At 40.6% G+C, this 21,020-nt stretch overlaps 1 protein-coding gene across 1 annotated transcript in view; it reads left to right on the plus strand.

Annotated features, from left to right (window-relative positions):
• The first annotated feature begins 2,551 nt into the window (after positions 1-2,551).
• LOC136675213 (autism susceptibility gene 2 protein homolog) overlaps positions 2,552-21,020 on the plus strand; it is a 180,975-nt gene continuing 162,506 nt past the window's right edge. Inside the window, exons 1-2 of the mRNA XM_066651647.1 lie at positions 2,552-2,882; positions 5,135-5,813. Of these exons, the coding sequence (XP_066507744.1) occupies positions 5,544-5,813 (270 nt within the window). The 5' untranslated portion in view covers positions 2,552-2,882; positions 5,135-5,543. The remainder of the gene's footprint in view (positions 2,883-5,134; positions 5,814-21,020) is intronic.

Below are 21,020 nucleotides of genomic sequence, written 5' to 3' on the forward strand. Positions count from 1 at the left end.
ATGAAAAAGTAGCTGGAGCTAAAATAAGATAAAAACTATGGCTCTCCTTTTCATAATAAAACATATAGCTGTCTTTTAAATGTATTTGGTACACAAACGCTTAAGATCTCGTTCTGTACTACAAGTCCTGCCTCCTGAACGCACATCGCTAATAGGATTAGCTTTGCTGTTTCTTGTTAACATGTGAGAGACTGTGGCTGTCAGGAGCCAAAGTGGTGTGAGACATGCCATTCAAACCACGTCTCATTAACTGCATGCCACATTTTATTTTTAAATGAGGAACGATTTCATGGGTTGTTAAATGGAACTGGTGGCAGGGGTGATTTATTTCTTAGGCCGATGGGATGACACAAGACCAAAAGTGAAAGGGAAGACATTTCTATTCTTTCATTCTACTACAGTTAAAACTCATGGCTTTGTATTTAGCAAGCTCTGCCAGACAGTTTGTCCCCCTTCTAAATATCACAGTCCTATCTGTGTTTGGTTTTGTTCTGTACAGTCCCACCTCTTTTTTGGGCAATTTCAAGATGGTGGAAAAATTTCCCCAGACTCCTCTCAAACTCCCATGTTAAGGCTCTTTTTTTTCGAGCTGCAGAGCCTTCAGTACATTCTCAGTGAGATCTGGAATCGCGGAGGGCTGACTGACGGAGGCGGACGCACACTCTAAAACACAGTGAACTTTATTTATGAAAGAATAACAAAACAGAGATTTCGGTAACAAGACAACAAACAGAGAGCTGGACAAAGGAGCTAAGCAAACTAAACTAGGACACAGAGTTAAATAGACGAAACCTAAACACGGAAGACTAAACAGACCAAATTTAAACACGGAGTGCTAAACAGACTAAACATAAACATGGAGCGCTAAACAGCGCTAAAAGGACAGAGACTAGAGAGCTAACAAATTAACAGGACAGGGAGCTAAACAGACTGAAGAGGAATACAGACAAACAAGAGATACTGACAGACAGACTAGAGAGTTAAACAACATAACTAGGAAGTAAAACAACAACATGACACGATAGAGACAGACAGACCGGACTGAGCGACATAACAAAGCGACAATAGAAGCGAAACAACAAGACTGGGAATTGGACTGAAACAATACAAATGGCCGACCAACGGGAGTGACACAAGGGAACTTAAATACCTGACACAGACAAGACACACCTGGAACAGATAACGAGGGGAACGAATCACCAACGAGACTGACGAGGACGAGGGCGGAGACACGAACAATAACAAACAGAGCCATGTGCTGAGAGAGCACATGGCGGGCAAAACAGACACGACAGAACATGGGAGTGACACTGGGAGGGCTCACCCCAACATACTTTTGTCATATACAAGGTGAGGCATGTTACAAATGGCCCACTACTCCTATACTCACTACTATACTACTACATTGCTCATTATATATTGAAAAGGGCAATGGTTAATTTTGAGCTCAACCCTGTAGGGATACTTGGAGCAACCAGAGCCATGTAGAGAGAACAGCTAGCGATCTGGTCTGTACGACTTTTGTAAACTTCACATTAGACTTTATTCTGGAACTCCTGCACCTATAATAAAATATCTGAAGACATAAGAGTGAAAAATGTATAGAATTTAATGAGTAGTGATCAAGCTGGTCTTTCTTCAAAATATCTGTGATGACAAATCAGTGGCGTTATTGACCACAGTTGATTGTTGGTTCACTGTAGAGGCAAAGTAACTTTATTAAAGGAGACATTTATAATGAACTCCTGGATAAAGCTCTCTACAAATACTGTAAAGTATGTAGATAAAATAGAAAGCTTTATGAATCTAGTGGTTACTGATGGTATTTCTACATGATCAACTACCACAGAAAAAAAATCTCTTCAACGTTAGATGACACTGTCAAGTTAGATTTCTGTATAATTTGTACAGTGTAATGTGGCAGTTGTAAATGATTAAGGGAGTTATGGGGATTTTAAATGCCATTCACTCAAAAAATATACCGTAATATCACTTCATATTTTATAGGTACATAGTATGGTAAACACTTAACTGATGTCTGATGGTTGTATAGACTACTTATTAGAAAAGACCATTTTATAAAACAAATCAAGCAAACTTGACTCATCATTAAAAACCATTTAAAAATTTTGGGACATTGTGATGCTATTTACTCAAAAACTATACAGTAATATCACGTTATATTTCATAGGTACATAGTATTTTAAATACTGAACTGATATCTGTTGGTTGTATGGACTACTTATTAGAATAGCCGTTTTATAAAGCAGCAAACTTGACCAAATTCTGACTAGAATTCACTGTTGTAAGACCATTATTTGATGTTCATTATCAACAATTTGAGACCTTGTTAATATTTTTAGTTTATACGACTGAGGAGCATACAAACAACTATTCACTGGAACAAATTGCACTATGATCCTGAATCTGTTGAGCTTTCAGTGCTGGGTCCTAAGCGCAGCACTACTTGTGCTGAGGAAGCGCACTGCATGTAAAGCGGCACTGCGGCAGTGCTGTATCAATGCGCGCTACTCGCTCGCCGCCAGCACTGAGTGGGGAAGAGTGCAGTTGCCTCTTTACAAGAATTATTTGTTTGTAGAAATTTCCCCGCTCTTTTTTTCTGCTGTTATAGTGGGTTGATTTCCATATGTGGACGAGTCGCCAGGACGCTCCTTCACTCACAAGGGTTTGCATTTCTTGGTCTTGCATGACGTGTTTTGCAGGGTGACAAGACTGGCTTTGTGTGTTTGAGGCTGGAAAACCTGGGCAAAGGAGGCACTGGTAGGGCGCTGCTGCAAGGTCCACTGAAGAGGTTTACTGACGAAGAGAGGCAGACGAAAAAAAATGTCGAAGTAGGGAGGGTGAACATAAGAACTAAGGAAGTAGGTTTAAAACCATTTGAAACAGCAGCGTTGCATTTGTGATATTACTCAGGATATGGCATTTGTCAGCAGGTTAAAGGGCAGTGTGGCAGTCAGTGTCTATGAGTGAGTAAAGGGTGCAGGATTAGCGTGCTGTTAACCAGTCTGTTTAGATTGTTGTACTAAAATGTCTGATCCGGTGTGCTCTAGTTATCCAGAGATGGCATTATGCTGATTTTCAGCATTTCTTACATGTTAAAAGGCTGTCAGTTTGTGGAATTTTTGACCTAGATGATGGTTTGGATTTCTCCAGCACTGACACATGCATACTGTTACCGCATGAAGTTGTGGTATATGTTTTAGTGATGTGTCAGTCGCGAACGAACCGGTTCAAAGAGCCGGCTCTTGTAAGTGAACGATGAGAGCCGGTTCCCGTCTAAGACTGAGCCATTTTTTTCTAAGGCTTGTCATTCAACCAATCAGAGAACAACAAGCAAGCTCCAACCCTCCGAGCTGAGACACTTGGTTTTCCTGAATGCCAATCTGCCTTCCAAAAAATAGTTGAAGAAAATGTTAAATCAGTTAAATGTCTGTTTACAGTTGTAGTTGTTTTAATCACTACCGTTGAATGCTGATGTTTTGCCCTTTGCAGAGTATTTGTTTATTTTATTACCAAGAAATGGATGATTATTTAATTTAATAAGCTATTTTGTAATACCTACCTTTTGGGTTCCATTGGCTATATTTCAGAGTTTACAAGTGATTTTTTATTAAGGTGTTTAAATAAAAACCCAGTTATTTATACAATTGAATGTGTGAGTGCAATCAGTGAGTTATTACAAGACATCCATAAAAACAATTGGCCATTGCAACACTATTTATTATTTTTAATATTGAACAGTAATATTTTGTCCCTATAGTCATGTAAAATGTAGGTTATATTGTTCTGTACCAGTGGAAACAAGTGGTAAAACAAAGAGCTATTTAGGAGCCGAAAGAGCCGACTCTTTATGAAGAGCCGAGCCAAAAGAGCCGGCTCCCCAATAAGAGCCGAAATTCCCATCACTAATATGTTTGGTAGACTATGATGTCATACCTTCATTATCATGGGAACTTGGGAGGGCGGTCCTGTGATGTCAGTGAGATTCCAAAAGATGGGTGCTGGCACTTCATGGGCTTGTGCCCACCAAAAAAGTTGTATATGGTTTGTTTATTTTATAGGTCAAATTAAGCTGTGATTGGTCATTGTTAATCATAAACATCCATAGATTACAATGTACTAAATACATACATTGAAGCTAACAAAGCTTTGTCTGAGTTCATCTGAGTAAAAACATGTTGCATATTGGTCAAGGGCGAGAAGGACTGCAAAGACTGAATGCCAGTATTAATGGAGAAACATGATGAATTGTCACTGGTGGGCATTGAATAAACATGTTAGTTAATTAAACGGGTTGTTTTGGTGAGACCCTCTCGACAATTACTGTTAATATTGAGTAGACAACCTGCTGAATGTTGTTTTTACACAGCTTTGTTCATATTTATTATGAGGGCAGTCTGTTGCTAAGATGTAAACTTTAATACCCCTCACTAGGTCTCAGTTTAGGAGCAGAATGGAAGACTCAAAGTGTAATAATAATAATAATAATTTTGTAATGAATTAAAGTCATGGAGGTGTTTATATGACCATATGCTTTTGGATAAGCATGATGTAATTTAGAATTCTGAGCAATTTTACACATCATCAACCTTCACTTATTTTCAGAAGGCCGTTCTGCATAGTTGTGTGATGTGAGCATAAAAGAAATTTAGGTGTGATTGTTTACACAAAATATGAACGCTGATACTTTGGTATAAGGCTAAGGTCTTTTTTCCAGACATAGCTTAAAGGAACACTACGTAATATTTTACCTTAAGATTGCAGCTTCAAAATCATTGTGATGCTTCACTGAGTTGCAATTGGGAGAAGATAACCTCTATTATTGCTCATTTGGGCACAGTGCTACAGAAATTGCACTATATGACTTTTAGAGCAGGGTAGGAAACCCCCCACCCCTCTTCATTCCCCCAACCCATTGATTTCAGTACAGTGCTGTAAAAATGAATTACACTAGTGTGAGCAAAAACAAACAAACAAACTAACAAAAAAATCTTGTGTTTCTTTAAAGTAGATTTAAATTAAATTGGCTGTTGGTAATTGAAACTTATGTAATTTTTGTATGTGAAACAAGTATGTGGATAACAAATGTGCTCTTTATCCTTCGATCTTCCAGAGTGAGCAGGTGCTAACCTGCACATAGGATAAGGATGATGAATAAGGATTCTCTCAGACAAGCCATGTGGATATGGTGCTAAAAAAACTTGGTGGCAGAAAACCAAAAGTGATCTGCGTGTCATCTCTGCAGGAACACTGCGCTGGATTTGGCTAGACTTCTGCTGGTTGGATTTTGTTTTGGATTTTTTTCATTATGGATATATCAGACTGTACTCTGGTGTCATTTCTATGTGACAGATAACCTGATGGTCTCTGCAAAGAATCAATAGTGCTTGTTCTCACCTATTTGGTGGAGAATTGTGGACACTGGAGTCTTATTACATGGAGGATTGTGAACACTGGAATATTATTACTTATTACACTGGAGTCTATTTACGTCACTATAAAAGGCAGTTTTATGTTGTGAAATGGATGGCCCACGGTGCAGTGGCATCCGGAAAAGGCGGAAGTCACGGTCAGAGCGGGATCAAAAGAGAAGGTCTAACGGGATCAGGGATACCCATGTCCGAGACTCTGTGCTCCGATTCTCTTCGGATTCTGAGTGGGACAACAGTACCAACCCCTCCTCCTCACGACCCAGGCCACCCAGGAGAAAAAGAAAAGATTCTACCTCAGCTGAGGAAGACATCATTGATGGGTTTTCTATATCTGGATTTATGACATTGGAAGCACTTGAGGTATAGCCTTTTTACATTACACTCTTGTCTGGCCGCGAATGCCCTGATAGTATTGTAATGACATTTTTACGTTTTGTTGTCCTTTCACATTTCATTGGCTTGGGTGTCTTTCTTTCTTTCTTTCTTACCAATATTTTTAATATATATATAAATATATAAGTTATAACTTTTGCATTAAATCAAGGATTTAGGCATTAATTAAATGCTTTGGATTTGGCAAAGATTTAGTCCTTGCCTAAAATGGGTAGTGCAATCATACAGAACTTTTCCATGCTTAATAACGAATAATATATGGCTTAATGCAGAAGACGCACATACAATTCTTGAATGCCTATGCAATATTCTTTGTTCATGTTAAGCATCTAAACAAATATTCTGATATTGTATAAATTGCAGTGTTTATCATTAGACTCTTGATTCTTGGTGAATATGAAAGTAGCTTTTGTAAAATATGTTAATTTTAAGAATATTAGAGACAGCCTTGGAATTCTAAAATAATGAGTGCATTTCTTATTAAAAGTTTTTTTTTCTTTTTCTTTTTGTAATATCAACACATGTACAGTTTTCTTCCTTGAATTAGCTTTGTTTCTTCCAGTCAAATGTAGCCCAGATTGAAGAATTTTTGGCCAAAATTTGGCACATCTGCAGTTCTGGAATGACAGTGTTGACTCAGGTTGAGTCTACTACATATAGGCCAGATAACATTTGGCCCACGTCTGGCCCAAACAACACACACTGTAACCCAAGTTAAGCCCTGCTCATGACATTTGGCCCATATCTGGCCCACAAAACACTTGCCAGTGCTGTAACAGCCTTAAGTGCCAAAAGTGAGACAGATGTGTTCCAAATATTGATGATACCTACATAAAATCAGAGTCCATCATCTTCCCGATTTAAAACATTCCCCTAAATTGTAATGACAAATGAGTGAATCTATTACTTGTGCTCATTGTGGATCAGCAAATCTGAGAAAGTATGACAGGTTGTGCGTTAGCCGGCTTTGGGGAAACTCTCTGAAACACTAAGCTTCATCTGCTTGTAGATGTATTGTTGCATGGTAAATATCTCTGTTTTTCCCTCCCTCCAACCATGTAAAATAAATCTTAAAATGCTTTTCATGACCTTCTACTGCTGACATGTCAGTTAACCACTTCATTACTGTGTAAATTTATTGATCTTAAAATTTTTTTGATCAGGACATAAAATGTCTTGACCTATTCTGTATTATTTGATCCCTTGGGAAGGCAACAGTATTTGTAGATTTATAAAACCCTAATGATTGAACAAGTTTGGATTTGGAAATCAGGTGGTTATTTTAAACAGCAGGCTCATCAGAGAAGGAATTTGGCCACTTGTACATGAGGGGTTGACATGGGACTCAGAGGGCATATCTTGTGTATCAGTTGGTCTAATACAACAGAAAGAGCAAAGCACACCTCACATATTCATCCATTAATCCTTTCATTATTACACATCCATATCAATGTACTCCCAGTATAGAGGCCATTTGTTAGATAATGTAATAAAAATGTGTACATCTTCATTCAGTGTTTTTCTTAACAAAAGAAAAAAGCTCTGAAGTGATATTTCATCATGTTTTATATTGGTTAAATATCTCAACTGAGTAGTTCATATATTGTGTGTGATTCCTCTTTGTACATTTAAGAGCTGTGCTTTCTTGCCAGAATTATGATGGAAACTATAGATTTTCTCAGCAGTGGTCATATTACTGCTGTCTTACAGAATGTTCGAAAGACCACAGAGCTGTAGAAAGGGAGCATGAGAATGTGCCTGAGTGAGCAAGAAGAATTGATTAAACGCTTCCTTGTTGAGAACATTGTGTGTCTGAATCTATTGACATGCTGCATCTGGCCTGTAATAAAAAAAAGATGTCCATATAATGCGAGTACACATCCATTTGACACTGATGAGATGTAGCATACCTGAGCTGCATAAAGTTCTGTTTCTGTCATGTTAAATTTTGTTTCTGCCGTTATTTCTTTTTCTCCAATATCTGTCACTGAGTGTTTGCAACTTGTTCTTTCTAAACTTGCTTACTGTCTGGTTTTAACTGGCCAAATCTGTCTAAATAAATTCAGTTTTTCAAATGTATATTTATAGCAAACAGATGTTGCCACAAATCAACTTTACAGAAAAGTCCAGATAGTCTGCAAATGGACCCCATTTGTTCAATGTCCTGACCTGTAAGGGGAATTCCATTTGAATCCATCTTACACTAGCTCATTATTCATTCTTTAACCAAATATTTTAACACATTCATTCATTGTCTGTAACCACTTATCCAGTTCAGGGTCGCTGTGGTTCGGGAGGTTACCCTGAATCACTGGGTAAGAGGCGGGAACACACCCTGGAGGGGCTTAACACATTCAACATAACATAATAGACCACGGTATAGTCATTATAACTCTAATTTTTCATTCTTTCTGATCTCTGTTCATAAAATACAATTTTTTATAAACTGCTCTGTTTCTTTTGCTATGGTGTCAAGCAGAGGAGAAATTGGAGTCCAGGTTTCTATTTTATGTTCGGAGGAATTTTTCCTCTAAATTGCTGCATCAGCTTGCTCAACTGGAACTAAGACAACACAAGTTGTAAAAAGCACTTTGTAAATAAAGTAGTATTGAATTGAACTATTTGCCGTTTGATGGTGGCACTTTAGTGCAACAAGTAGGCTTTTAACCACATTTAATGTTTGCTTTTATGTTGAAATGCTGTTATAAGTATCTCATTATTGAGGGAGGGAGGGAGCAAGAAGAAGCACATTGTGTGAAATGTCTTTTCATCAATGCTACAAATACCAGCTCTGTCGTTCACAATGATGCTTTTGTAGAAAACATTGTGTGTCTAAACTTGTCATTTCATCTCCTGGACTTTAGAACCATTGCTGTAACTTTTAAAGTGTTACAACATCTTCTGGGGGAAAGGGGCTGTGTCAATGTAGGTGGTGATTAATTGACAGTAAATATATGATGAGATTAAATGGAAAAAATAGTTGACAATCACAATTAATGTATCAACTTTTTTATAAATGAACAAAATAAAAGGTACAACAACTTCAGGAGTGACCCATGCCAAAATAAGCTACTATATAAAATAGTAAAACCCAGCCAAACTAACACACAACCAAATAAATAAATACCTTACCTAGCAGTGGACCAAAACTCTGTGACTTAAGAATAAGCACAGAAAAACATTTGTTCCCAAACAAAACGGCAGCCACTCCCTACACCTGGCACTTAATATGTACAATCAGCAAACGATTCAAGAGGAACAGGCAAAAATTGAACATTTGAACAGCAGTTCATAATACCTGGCCTTATTGGGTACCCTAGAGGGGGTGCTGGAGAATACCCATTCTGGACTCCATTGTTCTGCTGGGGGATTGCTCATGTGTGCTGCTCACGTGGGCAATGTCAGTGAGACCTGGAGGGGTGTGATTGGGAGGAACAGCCCTGCTGATCTGAATTTTAGATTATTAGATTTCTGTGCCCGTCACAATCTATCCATTATGAACACCATGTTTGAGCATAAAAGTGTCCATAAGTACAATTGGCATCAAGATACCCTAGGCCGCATTTCGATGATCGACTTTATAGTTGTATCATCGGACCTGCGGCCATATGTTCTGTACACTCAGGTGAAGAGAGGTGCTGAGCTGTCAACTGATCACCACCTAGTTGTGAGTTGGATCAGATGCCGGATAAGTGTGCCGGACAGACCTGGCAGGCTTAAACATGTGTTGAGGGTGTGCTGGGGACGTTTGGCAGAGGAACCTGTCAGAAAGATCTTGAACTCCCACATCCAGCAGAGATTTGACTGCATCCTGGAGGAGACCAATGACATTGAGTCAGAATGGGCCATGTTCTGGACCTCCATTGTTGAGGCAGCTGAACGGAGCTGTGGCTGCAAGGTTGTCTGTGCCTGTCAAGCTGAAGAAAGAGTCCTATCGAGCCTGGTTGGCACAAGGGACTCCGGAGGCAACTGACGGGTACTGAAGCGGCTTGTGGCTTCAGCTGTCGCTGAGGGAAAACTTTGGGTGTTGGAAGAGTTTGGTGAGGACATAGAAAACGACTTTTGGTCGGCTCTGTGAAGATTCTGAAAAACTATCAGGCGACTAAGGAGGGGAAAGCAGTGTTCTACCAACACTGTATATGGTGCGGGTGGGGGGTTGTTGACCTCGACCGGGGATGTCATTAGGCAGTGGAAGGAATACTTTGAGGATCTTAATCTCACCAGCACGTATTCCACAGAGGAAGTAGAGTTTGAGGATCCCTGGGAGGGCTCGTCTATCACTGGGGCTGAGGTGGCTGAGGTAGTAGGAAAACTCCTTGGCGGGAGGGCCCCAGGGGGTGGATGAGATCCACCCCGGGTTCCTCAAGGCTCTGGATGTTGTGGGGCTGTCCTAGCTGACACATCTTTGCAACATCATGTGGACATCGGGGGCAGTGCCTCTGGACTTGCAGACTGGGGTGGTGGTTCCCCTTTTTAAGGGTGTGTTCAAACTATAGGGGATCACACTCCTCTGTCTCCTCAGTAAGGTCTATGCAGGGGTGCTGGACTGATAGTTGAAGTGGGAATCCGACTGATAGTTGAACCTCAGATCCAGGAGGAACAATGCGGATTCCGCCATGGACCAGCTCTTTACGCTCGCTAGGATCCTGGAGGGTGCATGGGAGTTTGCTTAACCAGTCTACATGTGTTTTGTGGATCTGGAGAAGGCATCCAGTCTATATAAACAGAGTATATAGAGCAGTAATGCGGACTCTGAATATTCTTTAAATCCAAACAGGTCCAGTCCCTTTTTTTAAAATCAATATCATTTCTTCTTTGTGTAGGTTGGAAATGTTCAATACCCAAAAAGGAAATTGTACAATTAAAGAAAATGGTTGCATTGCTGTCTGAGCCCCATGTTTTGCCCAAGAATGCCCAGTATTAATGTTTCAGTTACTGAGTAGCTTGTGAAATTTAAGCCTGCCTGATGCCTTTTTTAATGCAAAATGCTGCAGTGAAAAGATATAGAGCACTAACTTAACAACTGCATCATTGCTCAGGCAAATTACGTTTTTATTCAGACTTAATTGGCTTGTCTAAGTAGATTTATATTTATATATCTGGCAAGTCTGTGTGTCACCATCTTGCAGGGCTGCACTCATATTACATTATCTGCTGTCGCTAAAGAACAGCGTTCTCTGGGGGAAAATTTCTCTCTCTCTCTTTCTAATTGCCTTTATAGTGAGTGAGTGCTCATGGTTACTTGTGCCAGTGGGAATCTCCATCTATACTGGCTGGGAACAGATTTGTTTGACTACATGTAAATTTTATGCTGCCCATATTTCATTTGTCTAGTGCCCCCAAAAAAGTGGTATTTAATTAACCTAACTAAGATAAAATTATATTTTCTGGTAAGAAATTAGCCATTTAATAGACATTACTTTGTACAACATTCTACAACATTCATCACAGAAAATTTACAGGGTAATATTAGCTCTTTTTTGCTGCTCTTGGGCTTATTTATGTATAACATTTAATTAAATTCATAGGTTTATGAAAGAAAATGATTGTTGGGAATTCTTCTCTGGTTTGTTTACACTCAAGCTCTGCAGCTTTCAAGGTGAAACGATGTGTTTGAGTATAAAAGAACGATTTTTTTTGTATGTGGATGAAGTTTAACTTGTCTGTCACTCTTTGAATTACCACAGAAACTAATTTATAATTTGCATTGTTTAGTTTTGTAGCACTTTTGGGCTGTTTACTTTCATGCTGATAGTGTTTCTGAACTTACAGTCAGTTCCATCTACAGCAAATAGTAAGTCTATATTACCCGCCTATGGTGCAGGAATAGAGCAATATCCACATCTCATTCATGCTTTTCAGTCTTTGGAGGTCTCTTTGATATCTGAATATCTCCAAAATATTACTCATGTGAGCAGAGAGAGAGAAAGCCTAGCATACTCTGAGACATTTTTTACCCATCTACAGACACTGGCCCTCATATAACACATTATACAGGTTTGGAGCATGAAATCAGACTTACTAGCTACGTTTGTCTAAAAAACTTCAAATGCCTTTGCTCTGTTATGAGCAAAGAAAGAGAGAAAGTCTAGCATATCAGCCCTTGAATTGTTGCAAGTTTTTGTTGCTTTTTACTTGAAATTTGCATGCTTAACACCAAGTTATCTAAAAATAATTGCTAAGGATGATAGAGAAAATACAAATAACTAGGCCTAAACTGAATGTTTTAAACAACTATATATTTATGAGAAATAAAAACAAGAGGTCAATTTAATATCAGTTATGTGCTTTAATAGGCTACAGGTGAAAACAACACAGTGTTTGGGGCAGGTGCTCACATCGGCTCTCTGCGCTTGTAGCAGGTGAAGGCGGGGTGGTGCTGTGTTAAACCTTGTTTTAGGGCTGTAATGATGTGATGAACAGCCACGTTTTCCTTCAGCCGAATGTTTTCTATTTTGTCTTCATGTGTACAAAATTCTTGTTTAGTTTTTCTCTATTTTTGCCTCTGGATTTAGTCCTGGGCTTCAGAGTAATTCTCTGGCTTGGTCTCAGCTTGTTTTTGCTTTGTCCTTCTATTTAATAAAAGCCAAATTGCTCATGTCTAGTGTGGTGGAAAATTATGACAAAAATAAGAAAGCTGAGTCTCTGAGTCGGCATCAAGTAAAACAACAATTTATTTGGAGAGAATGCTACGCATAGCACCTTTTCCTCTCTCCCTTACCCGCTTAACAAACAGCATCTTTATACCTGTGGCTCTCTACCTCTGATTACCATAGCTCTCATTTCTTGACCTTAAATGGCTACGAGCAAAGTTACCATTTGTTACTCTTTACACATTCCAATGCATTTGGGGACATTTTTAGTCCCCCCACTTAAGACGGGTTTCAGACGGTTTTGGTTATCTCCTTTCTGTGGCTAGGGGACAAAGAGAATTGGTGATCGGAATGTGTCAGTATACTGTTTATCGCACACACATAAGTCTGCTGCCTACACAGAGAGCTCAAGAATAAAACAATTCCAGTTACACAAGCATATATGGTTATTGTTGATTAAAAATACCTCTATTGCTTATGAATCATTTCAATAAACAAATTTCATCACACTAGTAAGCAACTGAAACTGGGCTATCTTTACAGAGATTTCTCAAAAAACTGGGGAATTGCATTCTGTCACATCTTGACACTTTCTGGTTTGTTTTCCCCTTTCTATTGGGCTCTCTCTTTGTTGTTTTCCTATCCCTGCACATGGCTTTGTTTATGTTCATTCCTAGCTCCGCCTTCGTTCCGCCTCTTTGTCATTGTCTCTCGTTATCCGTGTCAGGTGTGTCTAGTTAGTTCATGTATTTAAGCCCTCTTCCCTCACTTCCTGGTATCGGTCATTTTGAGTTTGAGTTTTTGTTTCTTTGTGGATCCTGTTGTTTCTCTTGCTCGTTTTGTTTCTTTGTGTGTTGGGTTTCATGTTTCTCGTGCCTCGTTCGTTGTCTCCTGCCTGTTTCCTGCCCCAGTCCATTTTAGTGTTATTCCGTGTTTTCGTGTTTAACTTAAGGTCCGTTTGTTTTGTTATTCCCCTTTATTAAACCTTCCGTGTTATAGCGAGTGTGTCCGCCTCCCTGAATCTACTCTTCACACCCCCGTGACAGAATGACCGATCTAAAAATGGACACAGCTAGCACGGACTACCCCTTTAGGAGAGGTGTAATTCGCCGGACTCCGTTCCGCAAAGATCCCGTGGAGGAGGCTTTAAGAGCGGCCGCGGAGTGGAGTCAACGGCTGCAGCTCAGCTCCGGTGCGGTTCATTTCTCCCGAACAGAAGACTCGATTCAGGAATCGAGTGATTCCTCCAGCCGGAATCGACGGAGCCGGAGGAGAAAGCAGGCTGAAAATCCAGCTCCAGAGAATGACCCCCTCAGGTCCGGAGAGATTTTTGGGGGGGCGTTATATACAAGGGCTGTTAGCCTCAGATCACAGGACATGGGAAATGAGGCTAACAGAGGCGCATCTCCGGGGGAACTACGGTCAGAGAAGTCCCTCGAGAGTGCGCCCAAACCCGCTAAATACTCAACTCGTGCTCGGCGAGCAGCACGAGCACCTGCCTCGTTGGACGCCTCAGCTCCAGTTTCCGAGAGCACGGCGCCAACGGCTGCTCCAGTTTCCCTAAGCGCGACTCCTCCAGCCGCTCCGGTTCCTGTAAGAGCGGCACCTCCGGCCGCACCTGTCTTCGTGAGCGCGGCACCTCCGGCCGCGCCTGTCTCCGTGAGCGCAACGCTTCCGGCCGCGCCTGTCTCCATGGACGACGTCGCAGATTCTTCTGCCTCCGTGGACGTCGTCGATAGGACACCAGTTCCAAAGCACCGCTCTGCGTCCACTCCTGACATTCAGGAGAAGCTTACAGGCCTCATGGCACGCCTGGAGCTCTCCTTGAGGGCGGCGCGCGCCTCTCCTGTCTTCATGAGAGCGACGCCCGCCTCCTCTGTTTTCGTGGACGACGTCGCAGATTCCTCTGCCTCCATGGACGTCGTCGCACATCCTCCTGACTCCTTGGACGTCGTCGCAGTTCCGTCTGCCTCCGTGGATGACGTCGTCGCAGTTCCGTCTGCCTCCGTGGATGACGTCGTCGCAGTTCCGTCTGCCTCCGTGGATGACGTCGTCGCAGTTCCGTCTGCCTCCGTGGATGACGTCGTCGCAGTTCCGCCTGCCTCCGTGGACGTCGTCGCAGTTCCGTCTGCCTCCGTGGACGTCACTGCAGGTTCCCCTGTCTCCTTGGACGTCGTCGCAGGGTCTCCAGTCTCCGTGAGTACGGCTCCCCCAGCCGCTCCTATATCTGTGACTTTGGCTTCGGCCGTTTCTGCCCCTGAGACTGTGGCCACGGCCGTTTCTGCCCCTGAGACTGTGGCCACGGCCGTTTCTGCCCCTGAGACTGTGGCCACGGCCGTTTCTGCCCCTGAGACTGTGGCCACGGCCGTTTCTGCCCCTGAGACTGTGGCTCCGGCCGTTTCTGCCCCTGAGACTGTGGCTCCGGCCGTTTCTGCCCCTGAGACTGTGGCTCCGGCCCCAAGGACTTCGAGGCCAATCCCCAGAACTGTACCCAGGCTGGCACCTTGGACAGTCCCACAGACACATGCCAGTCCTGGGTACCACCCAGTTGTATTTGTTCCTGTCTCTGTCCCTGTTCTGGTTCCTGTCTCTGTCCTTGTCCCTGTGCCTTTGTCTGCCTTTCTTTCAATTCCGGTCCCTGTCACCATGTTTGTCTCAGTTCCTGTTTATGTAATGGTCCCTGTTCCCTTGCCTCATGTCCAGTTCCCTGTATTATCACGAGTCCCGTCTCCTCTTTCTACTTCTGTCCGATGTCCGTTTAAAGTCTAGTTCCTTGTTCCCTTTTCCATTCTGAGTCTTTTCTAGTTTGTCTTGTTTCTTCTGGCCCCCTCCTGCGCCAGCTCCTGGAGAGTCTCGTTTTTCGCGCTCCGGGAGTTGCGCGTCTTGGGGGGGGCGTCTGTCACATCTTGACACTTTCTGGTTTGTTTTCCCCTTTCTATTGGGCTCTCTCTTTGTTGTTTTCCTATCCCTGCACATGGCTTTGTTTATGTTCATTCCTAGCTCCGCCTTCGTTCCGCCTCTTTGTCATTGTCTCTCGTTATCCGTGTCAGGTGTGTCTAGTTAGTTCATGTATTTAAGCCCTCTTCCCTCACTTCCTGGTATCGGTCATTTTGAGTTTGAGTTTTTGTTTCTTTGTGGATCCTGTTGTTTCTCTTGCTCGTTTTGTTTCTTTGTGTGTTGGGTTTCATGTTTCTCGTGCCTCGTTCGTTGTCTCCTGCCTGTTTCCTGCCCCAGTCCATTTTAGTGTTATTCCGTGTTTTCGTTTTTAACTTAAGGTCCGTTTGTTTTGTTATTCCCCTTTATTAAACCTTCCGTGTTATAGCGAGTGTGTCCGCCTCCCTGAATCTACTCTTCACACCCCCGTGACACATTCCCTCCCTGGAAAAAAAGTAGAGGAATGCAATCCCCCAACCATTGTTCCCTTTCAGATTTAATCAGCTACGGTGTCTGTGTTGCACATTGTATTTTTCTACAACACAAGTGGATTTCACTGGGGCATAATTATGAAAATTGTGAAATATTATGTAATTTACAGAAAAAAAACTTTAGATTTTCAGTTATGAATAAATTCCCTTATTTACAAGTAAATTTAGGTAATTTGGCATACCGCTTAACGTACCACAGTTTGAGAACCACAGACTGATATTGATTTAATAGGAATATCAGTATTAAAGGGAATTCTAAAAGACAAAGCAGTGAAAGAATCTGTATTCATGTATAAAGGATTCAAAGTGTAGTGGATTTCTGTCTGGGTAGTTTCCAACATATGCAAACCTTTTACTTTATACTTTTAATAGCAATTCTTTCTGTAATTAGTTTCTTTCTAATGATTACTTTCTTTTATCATTAGATAACTACTACTCACATGACTCTTAACACTGTAATTAAACTACTGCCTACTAACTGAACTTCAAGACATTAAACTCACATTTAAAGCAACAATTGAAATCCAATCAGCTCCTGTTGCCTGAAAATAAAGAGATTATTCTACTTACAAAAACAGCAACAATCACAAGTGCTTATTTAAAATACATGGTATTTTAGCTATAAATAAAATAAAAATAATAAATAAATAATAAAAAGCAAATTGTTCAAATGCTTTTGTATAAGGTAGGAAATAAAGAACTGCAGGTACAGTATACTTTTCAACCATATGCAGTGTGCTTTCTTGAGTATAATGCCATACCAGATAGTTGGTGATCTTCACACTATTTATTCTGAAATTTCCATATGTAGGCCATAATTTGATTAAAAACTTAGATATTTAGGTTTTGCCAGTCCCAGTTTTTAAAAGATTTCTCACAGTCTCTCACTGATGGTACAATACAAGATGTGATGTATTGAGTCATGTGCCTTTCCGCTACCTGCACATCTGTATGTTTCCAAGGTTTTTCCTTTTTCTGAGTGGGTTTACAGAAAATTGTTAGTTAAACCTGCAGAGAGATAGAGGGATGGCTAGAAAGTGTGGAAGAGGATTGTCTACTTGGAAATGAGCTAATGGTAGGAATGAGGAATATAGGTTTAAAAAAAACGAGTGAAGGTCAGCATAGCTATGGATTACACACAAAAGTAAGGGGCAGTATGGTTGTGGACCTAGATGTACTAACTGATTACCTAGAAAATACCTGTCGATCTACCTTAGAAAAGGTAGAACCACTTAAACATAAAAGTATAAGACAGAAAAAGCTCGCACCATGGTATAATGATAAGACCCGTACTTTAAAACAAACATTACGAAAACTAGAGCGGAAATGGCGATCAACCAAGCTTGAAGTGTTCCATTCTGCCTGGAAGGACAGCCTTATAGAGTATAGAAATGCCCTCACTAAAGCTCGCTCAGCATATCTGGCCTCGCTGATCTCCAATAATAAAAATAATCCGAGAGCACTGTTTAGTGTGTTTTCTAGAATTACAAAAAATCAAGCAGGTTCTGAACAACTAATTCCAGCAACTCTCACCAGTAAAGATTTTATGGACTTTTTTAATAATAAAATTGAGAATATTAGACAACAAACTCAAGCCACAGTATCAAATCCATCCTGGCTGCCACCCGATGTGAATGATATAAAACATAATGTAACTGTAAAAGAAAGAACTGAAACCTTTTACCCACTCCCACAATTAGAACTAGAGAAGATTATCACCTCTGCAAACTGTACAACTTGCACACTTGATGCAATTCCCACAAAGTTGCTCAAAGAAGTACTACCAGCTATTATTGATCCTCTTTTAACTATAGTAAACTCATCCCTTAGTCTGGGCCATGTACCCAAAGCTTTTAAACTAGCAGTTATTAAACCTATGATCAAGAAACCAAATCTTGATGCTGGTACACTGTCTAATTACAGGCCTATTTCTAATTTACCATTATTGTCCAAGATCTTAGAAAGAGCTGTGGCCCAACAACTTAGTTCATATCTACATAAGAATCATATATATGAAAAATTCCAATCTGGATTCAGGCAACATCATAGTACAGAGACAGCTCTAGTCAAGATAACAAATGATCTTCTTCTTGCCTCTGATCAAGGCCACGTATCCCTGTTGGTGCTTCTTGACCTAAGCGCAGCCTTCGATACAATAGACCACAATATTCTCATAGAAAGGTTAGAAAACCTGGTTGGAATCACAGGGACAGCCCTATTATGGTTCAAATCTTACTTAACGGAACGTTATCAATTCATAAAAGTAAACAATCTAAATTCAAATTATTCTAAAGTAAGATTTGGAATTCCACAAGGCTCTATTTTAGGACCATTATTATTTACATTATACATGTTACTGCTAGGCACAGTTATAAGAAACCATGACATTAACTTTCACTGTTACGCAGACAACACACAATTGTATATTTCAGCCAAGCCCGATGACAAACACAGATTAAAGAAAATATTGCTAAGATTAGAAATGCCTTATCCCTTCAGGACGCAGAAACATTAGTACATGCCTTTATTACTTCAAGGCTTGACTACTGTAACGCACTACTGTCAGGATGCACCAGCAGCAATTTAAGAAAACTTCAACTAGTTCAAAATGCTGCAGCTAGGGTCCTCACTAAAACTAGAAAATTTGAACATATCAGCCCAGTTTTATCATCACTTCATTGGCTGCTTAAATTCCGCATTGACTACAAAATTTTGTTATTAACATATAAAGCTCTACATGGGCTTGCTCCTGAATATCTTCAAGATACAATTTCCTATTATGAGCCTCCACGTTCACTCAGATCACAGAATACTGGATTTTTAATTGTTCCCAGAATTCAGAAGGCCTCAGCTGGGGGAAGAGCCTTTCCTTATAAAGCCCCCATACTCTGGAATGATCTTCCAGAAAATGTTCGGGACTCAGACATAGTCGCAATCTTCAAATCTATGCTAAAAACTCATTTGTTTAGTTTATCTTTTGGTAGCTAATGCTCCCCCATAGATAAAGGCGGCAGATTCGGGGGGGTCCATGGACACAGGGAATTATAGTAAACTGAGACGCTGGTGCTGTCGTCCCGCCGCTTCTCGCGATCACTCAGGTTTGTTGACGGTGGAGCGGAGGGATGCCAGTGTTTCAGGATGCTCCCGTGTCTGTGTGTCCTCCTGGTTCTCTCCTTTTAGTTAAAGCTGTCATAGTCAGATCTGCCGGAGTCATTAGCCACACTGGAAATTTTCATATTTTCTACTTTACAAACACAAAACAGTTCAAAACTAATTCCATCCCTTTACATCTTTCCGAGTAAACAACTGCCCACCTGTCTGTCTGGACACTGATGGATGACTGTCGAAATCCTCCTCCACGCTTCAGACCAGCTGCCCACGCTCCAGCAACCACCAAGTGCCTTGAAGCTGTCCCTACACTGAAGTTCTCACGGACTACTAACTATTATCACCAGTAGATTGACCAGAGGAGGATGGGTCACCCCTTGTGAGCCTTGGTTCCTCCCAAGGTTTCTTCCTCAGCTGGGGGAGTTTTTCCTTGCCACTGTCACCCCTGGCTTGCTCACTTGAGGGTTTTACATTTGTTTTTACATTTCATGTCAAATCTTTGTCTTACTGGAATTCTGTGAAGCTGTTTTGTGACAACATCAGTTGTGAAAAGCGCTATATAAATAAATTTGATATAGCTGTGGATCAGACACAGAAAGGTCTGTGACTGTATGAAAATCGATTAGACACACCCATGAGTTAGTATCCACAGGACTGCAGGTCAGTATGGCTGTGGATTAGGCACAGATAACTTCGAGTCAGTATAGCTGTGTATTAGACACAAGACTGCAGGTCAGTATTGCTGTGGATTAGACACACTGAACACAGTTTATAAAATATACAGAAAATAATGTGATATACTTTACCTTGACAACAATCAATAATTTTTAGTTCTTGAAATCAAGAAATACCTGTGACAATGAGATATAAGGTGGTCAGTCATTCAAAAGGCTGTTGAGTGTCTCCACTGCTGGTGGGCCTACAGAAAAGTAATATTCAACATTTACATGTTGAGATATCATTTATATGTTGAGATATCATTTACATGTTGGAAGCACTAGCACCAAAGTAATTTACAATACCTAACCCACACAATGCAATAAACAGACAAAACCCAAATAAACAAGCAACAAGAAAGCACTCAATATATACAAAGTGATTAGGCTCCATATGTTGTTTTGCTGGTTTTAGTGACTCACAGAATAGAATATTTTCACTTCTTTTTCATCAGGTGGTAGGCAGTTCTTCTAGTAGGCCTCTGTAGTAGTTGTGATAATGGAGAGCAGAAGGCAGCAGGTGTTAGCAGCTAATGGTGTGGATGAATGAAGTTGGAGTGGAGAACAAGGAGATCAGAGTAAGTCCTAACTTCACCAACCCATAAATGTCCATGGTAGACATAAAAAAGAAAACTGAGCCTAAAACCAAAGCCAAGTAGTCCTACCAATGGAATAAGCAAAAACAATAGGCACCTATAGCAGTAGTATTTGGAAATACACCATTAGCACTATAGTATAACATTTAAACAGAATCAGCATTAGCAGCTTTAGCATAGCAGTAACATTAGCAAAGTATGTAACATTTTTTTCAGTATTTAACATTTTAGCTACCATGTGTCCTCATAAATGTACAGCACATTAACATTAAAAGCACAAGTACAACTTTTAAACATGGGGAATAAAATACAACAGGCATCAAACAGAGTTTCCTATCAAGGAGATTACCAGCATGGAGACCATACAGCATGAAAACTATTCTCTCAGGGATTCTTGCTTGGCTACCTCTAATTATACACAGTTCAAAGTTACCTCCCTACTGTCCCAAGGGGATGGGAAGAAATACGGCACAAAAATTGGCTAGAGCCTAGCTGGCAGGTAGCCAGTTTGGTTAAATTGTAAAATAGAATACTGACAATACACATCTGTTGTCATGTTTGTTGCACTAATTGTTTTTAATGCATAAATCATTTGCATTAAAGCATATAATTATGTTCATTGTTGAGAGTATATCTCAACTACATATTATTGAACTGATGAACAAAAATGTTTGATGGTCATTTCATTAAATTCTATCTAGACTACTAATATGATTGTGATAGTAACTAACATAAA

Source organism: Hoplias malabaricus, chromosome 18 (assembly GCF_029633855.1).
Source record: "Hoplias malabaricus isolate fHopMal1 chromosome 18, fHopMal1.hap1, whole genome shotgun sequence".
Lineage (NCBI taxonomy): Eukaryota > Metazoa > Chordata > Actinopteri > Characiformes > Erythrinidae > Hoplias > Hoplias malabaricus.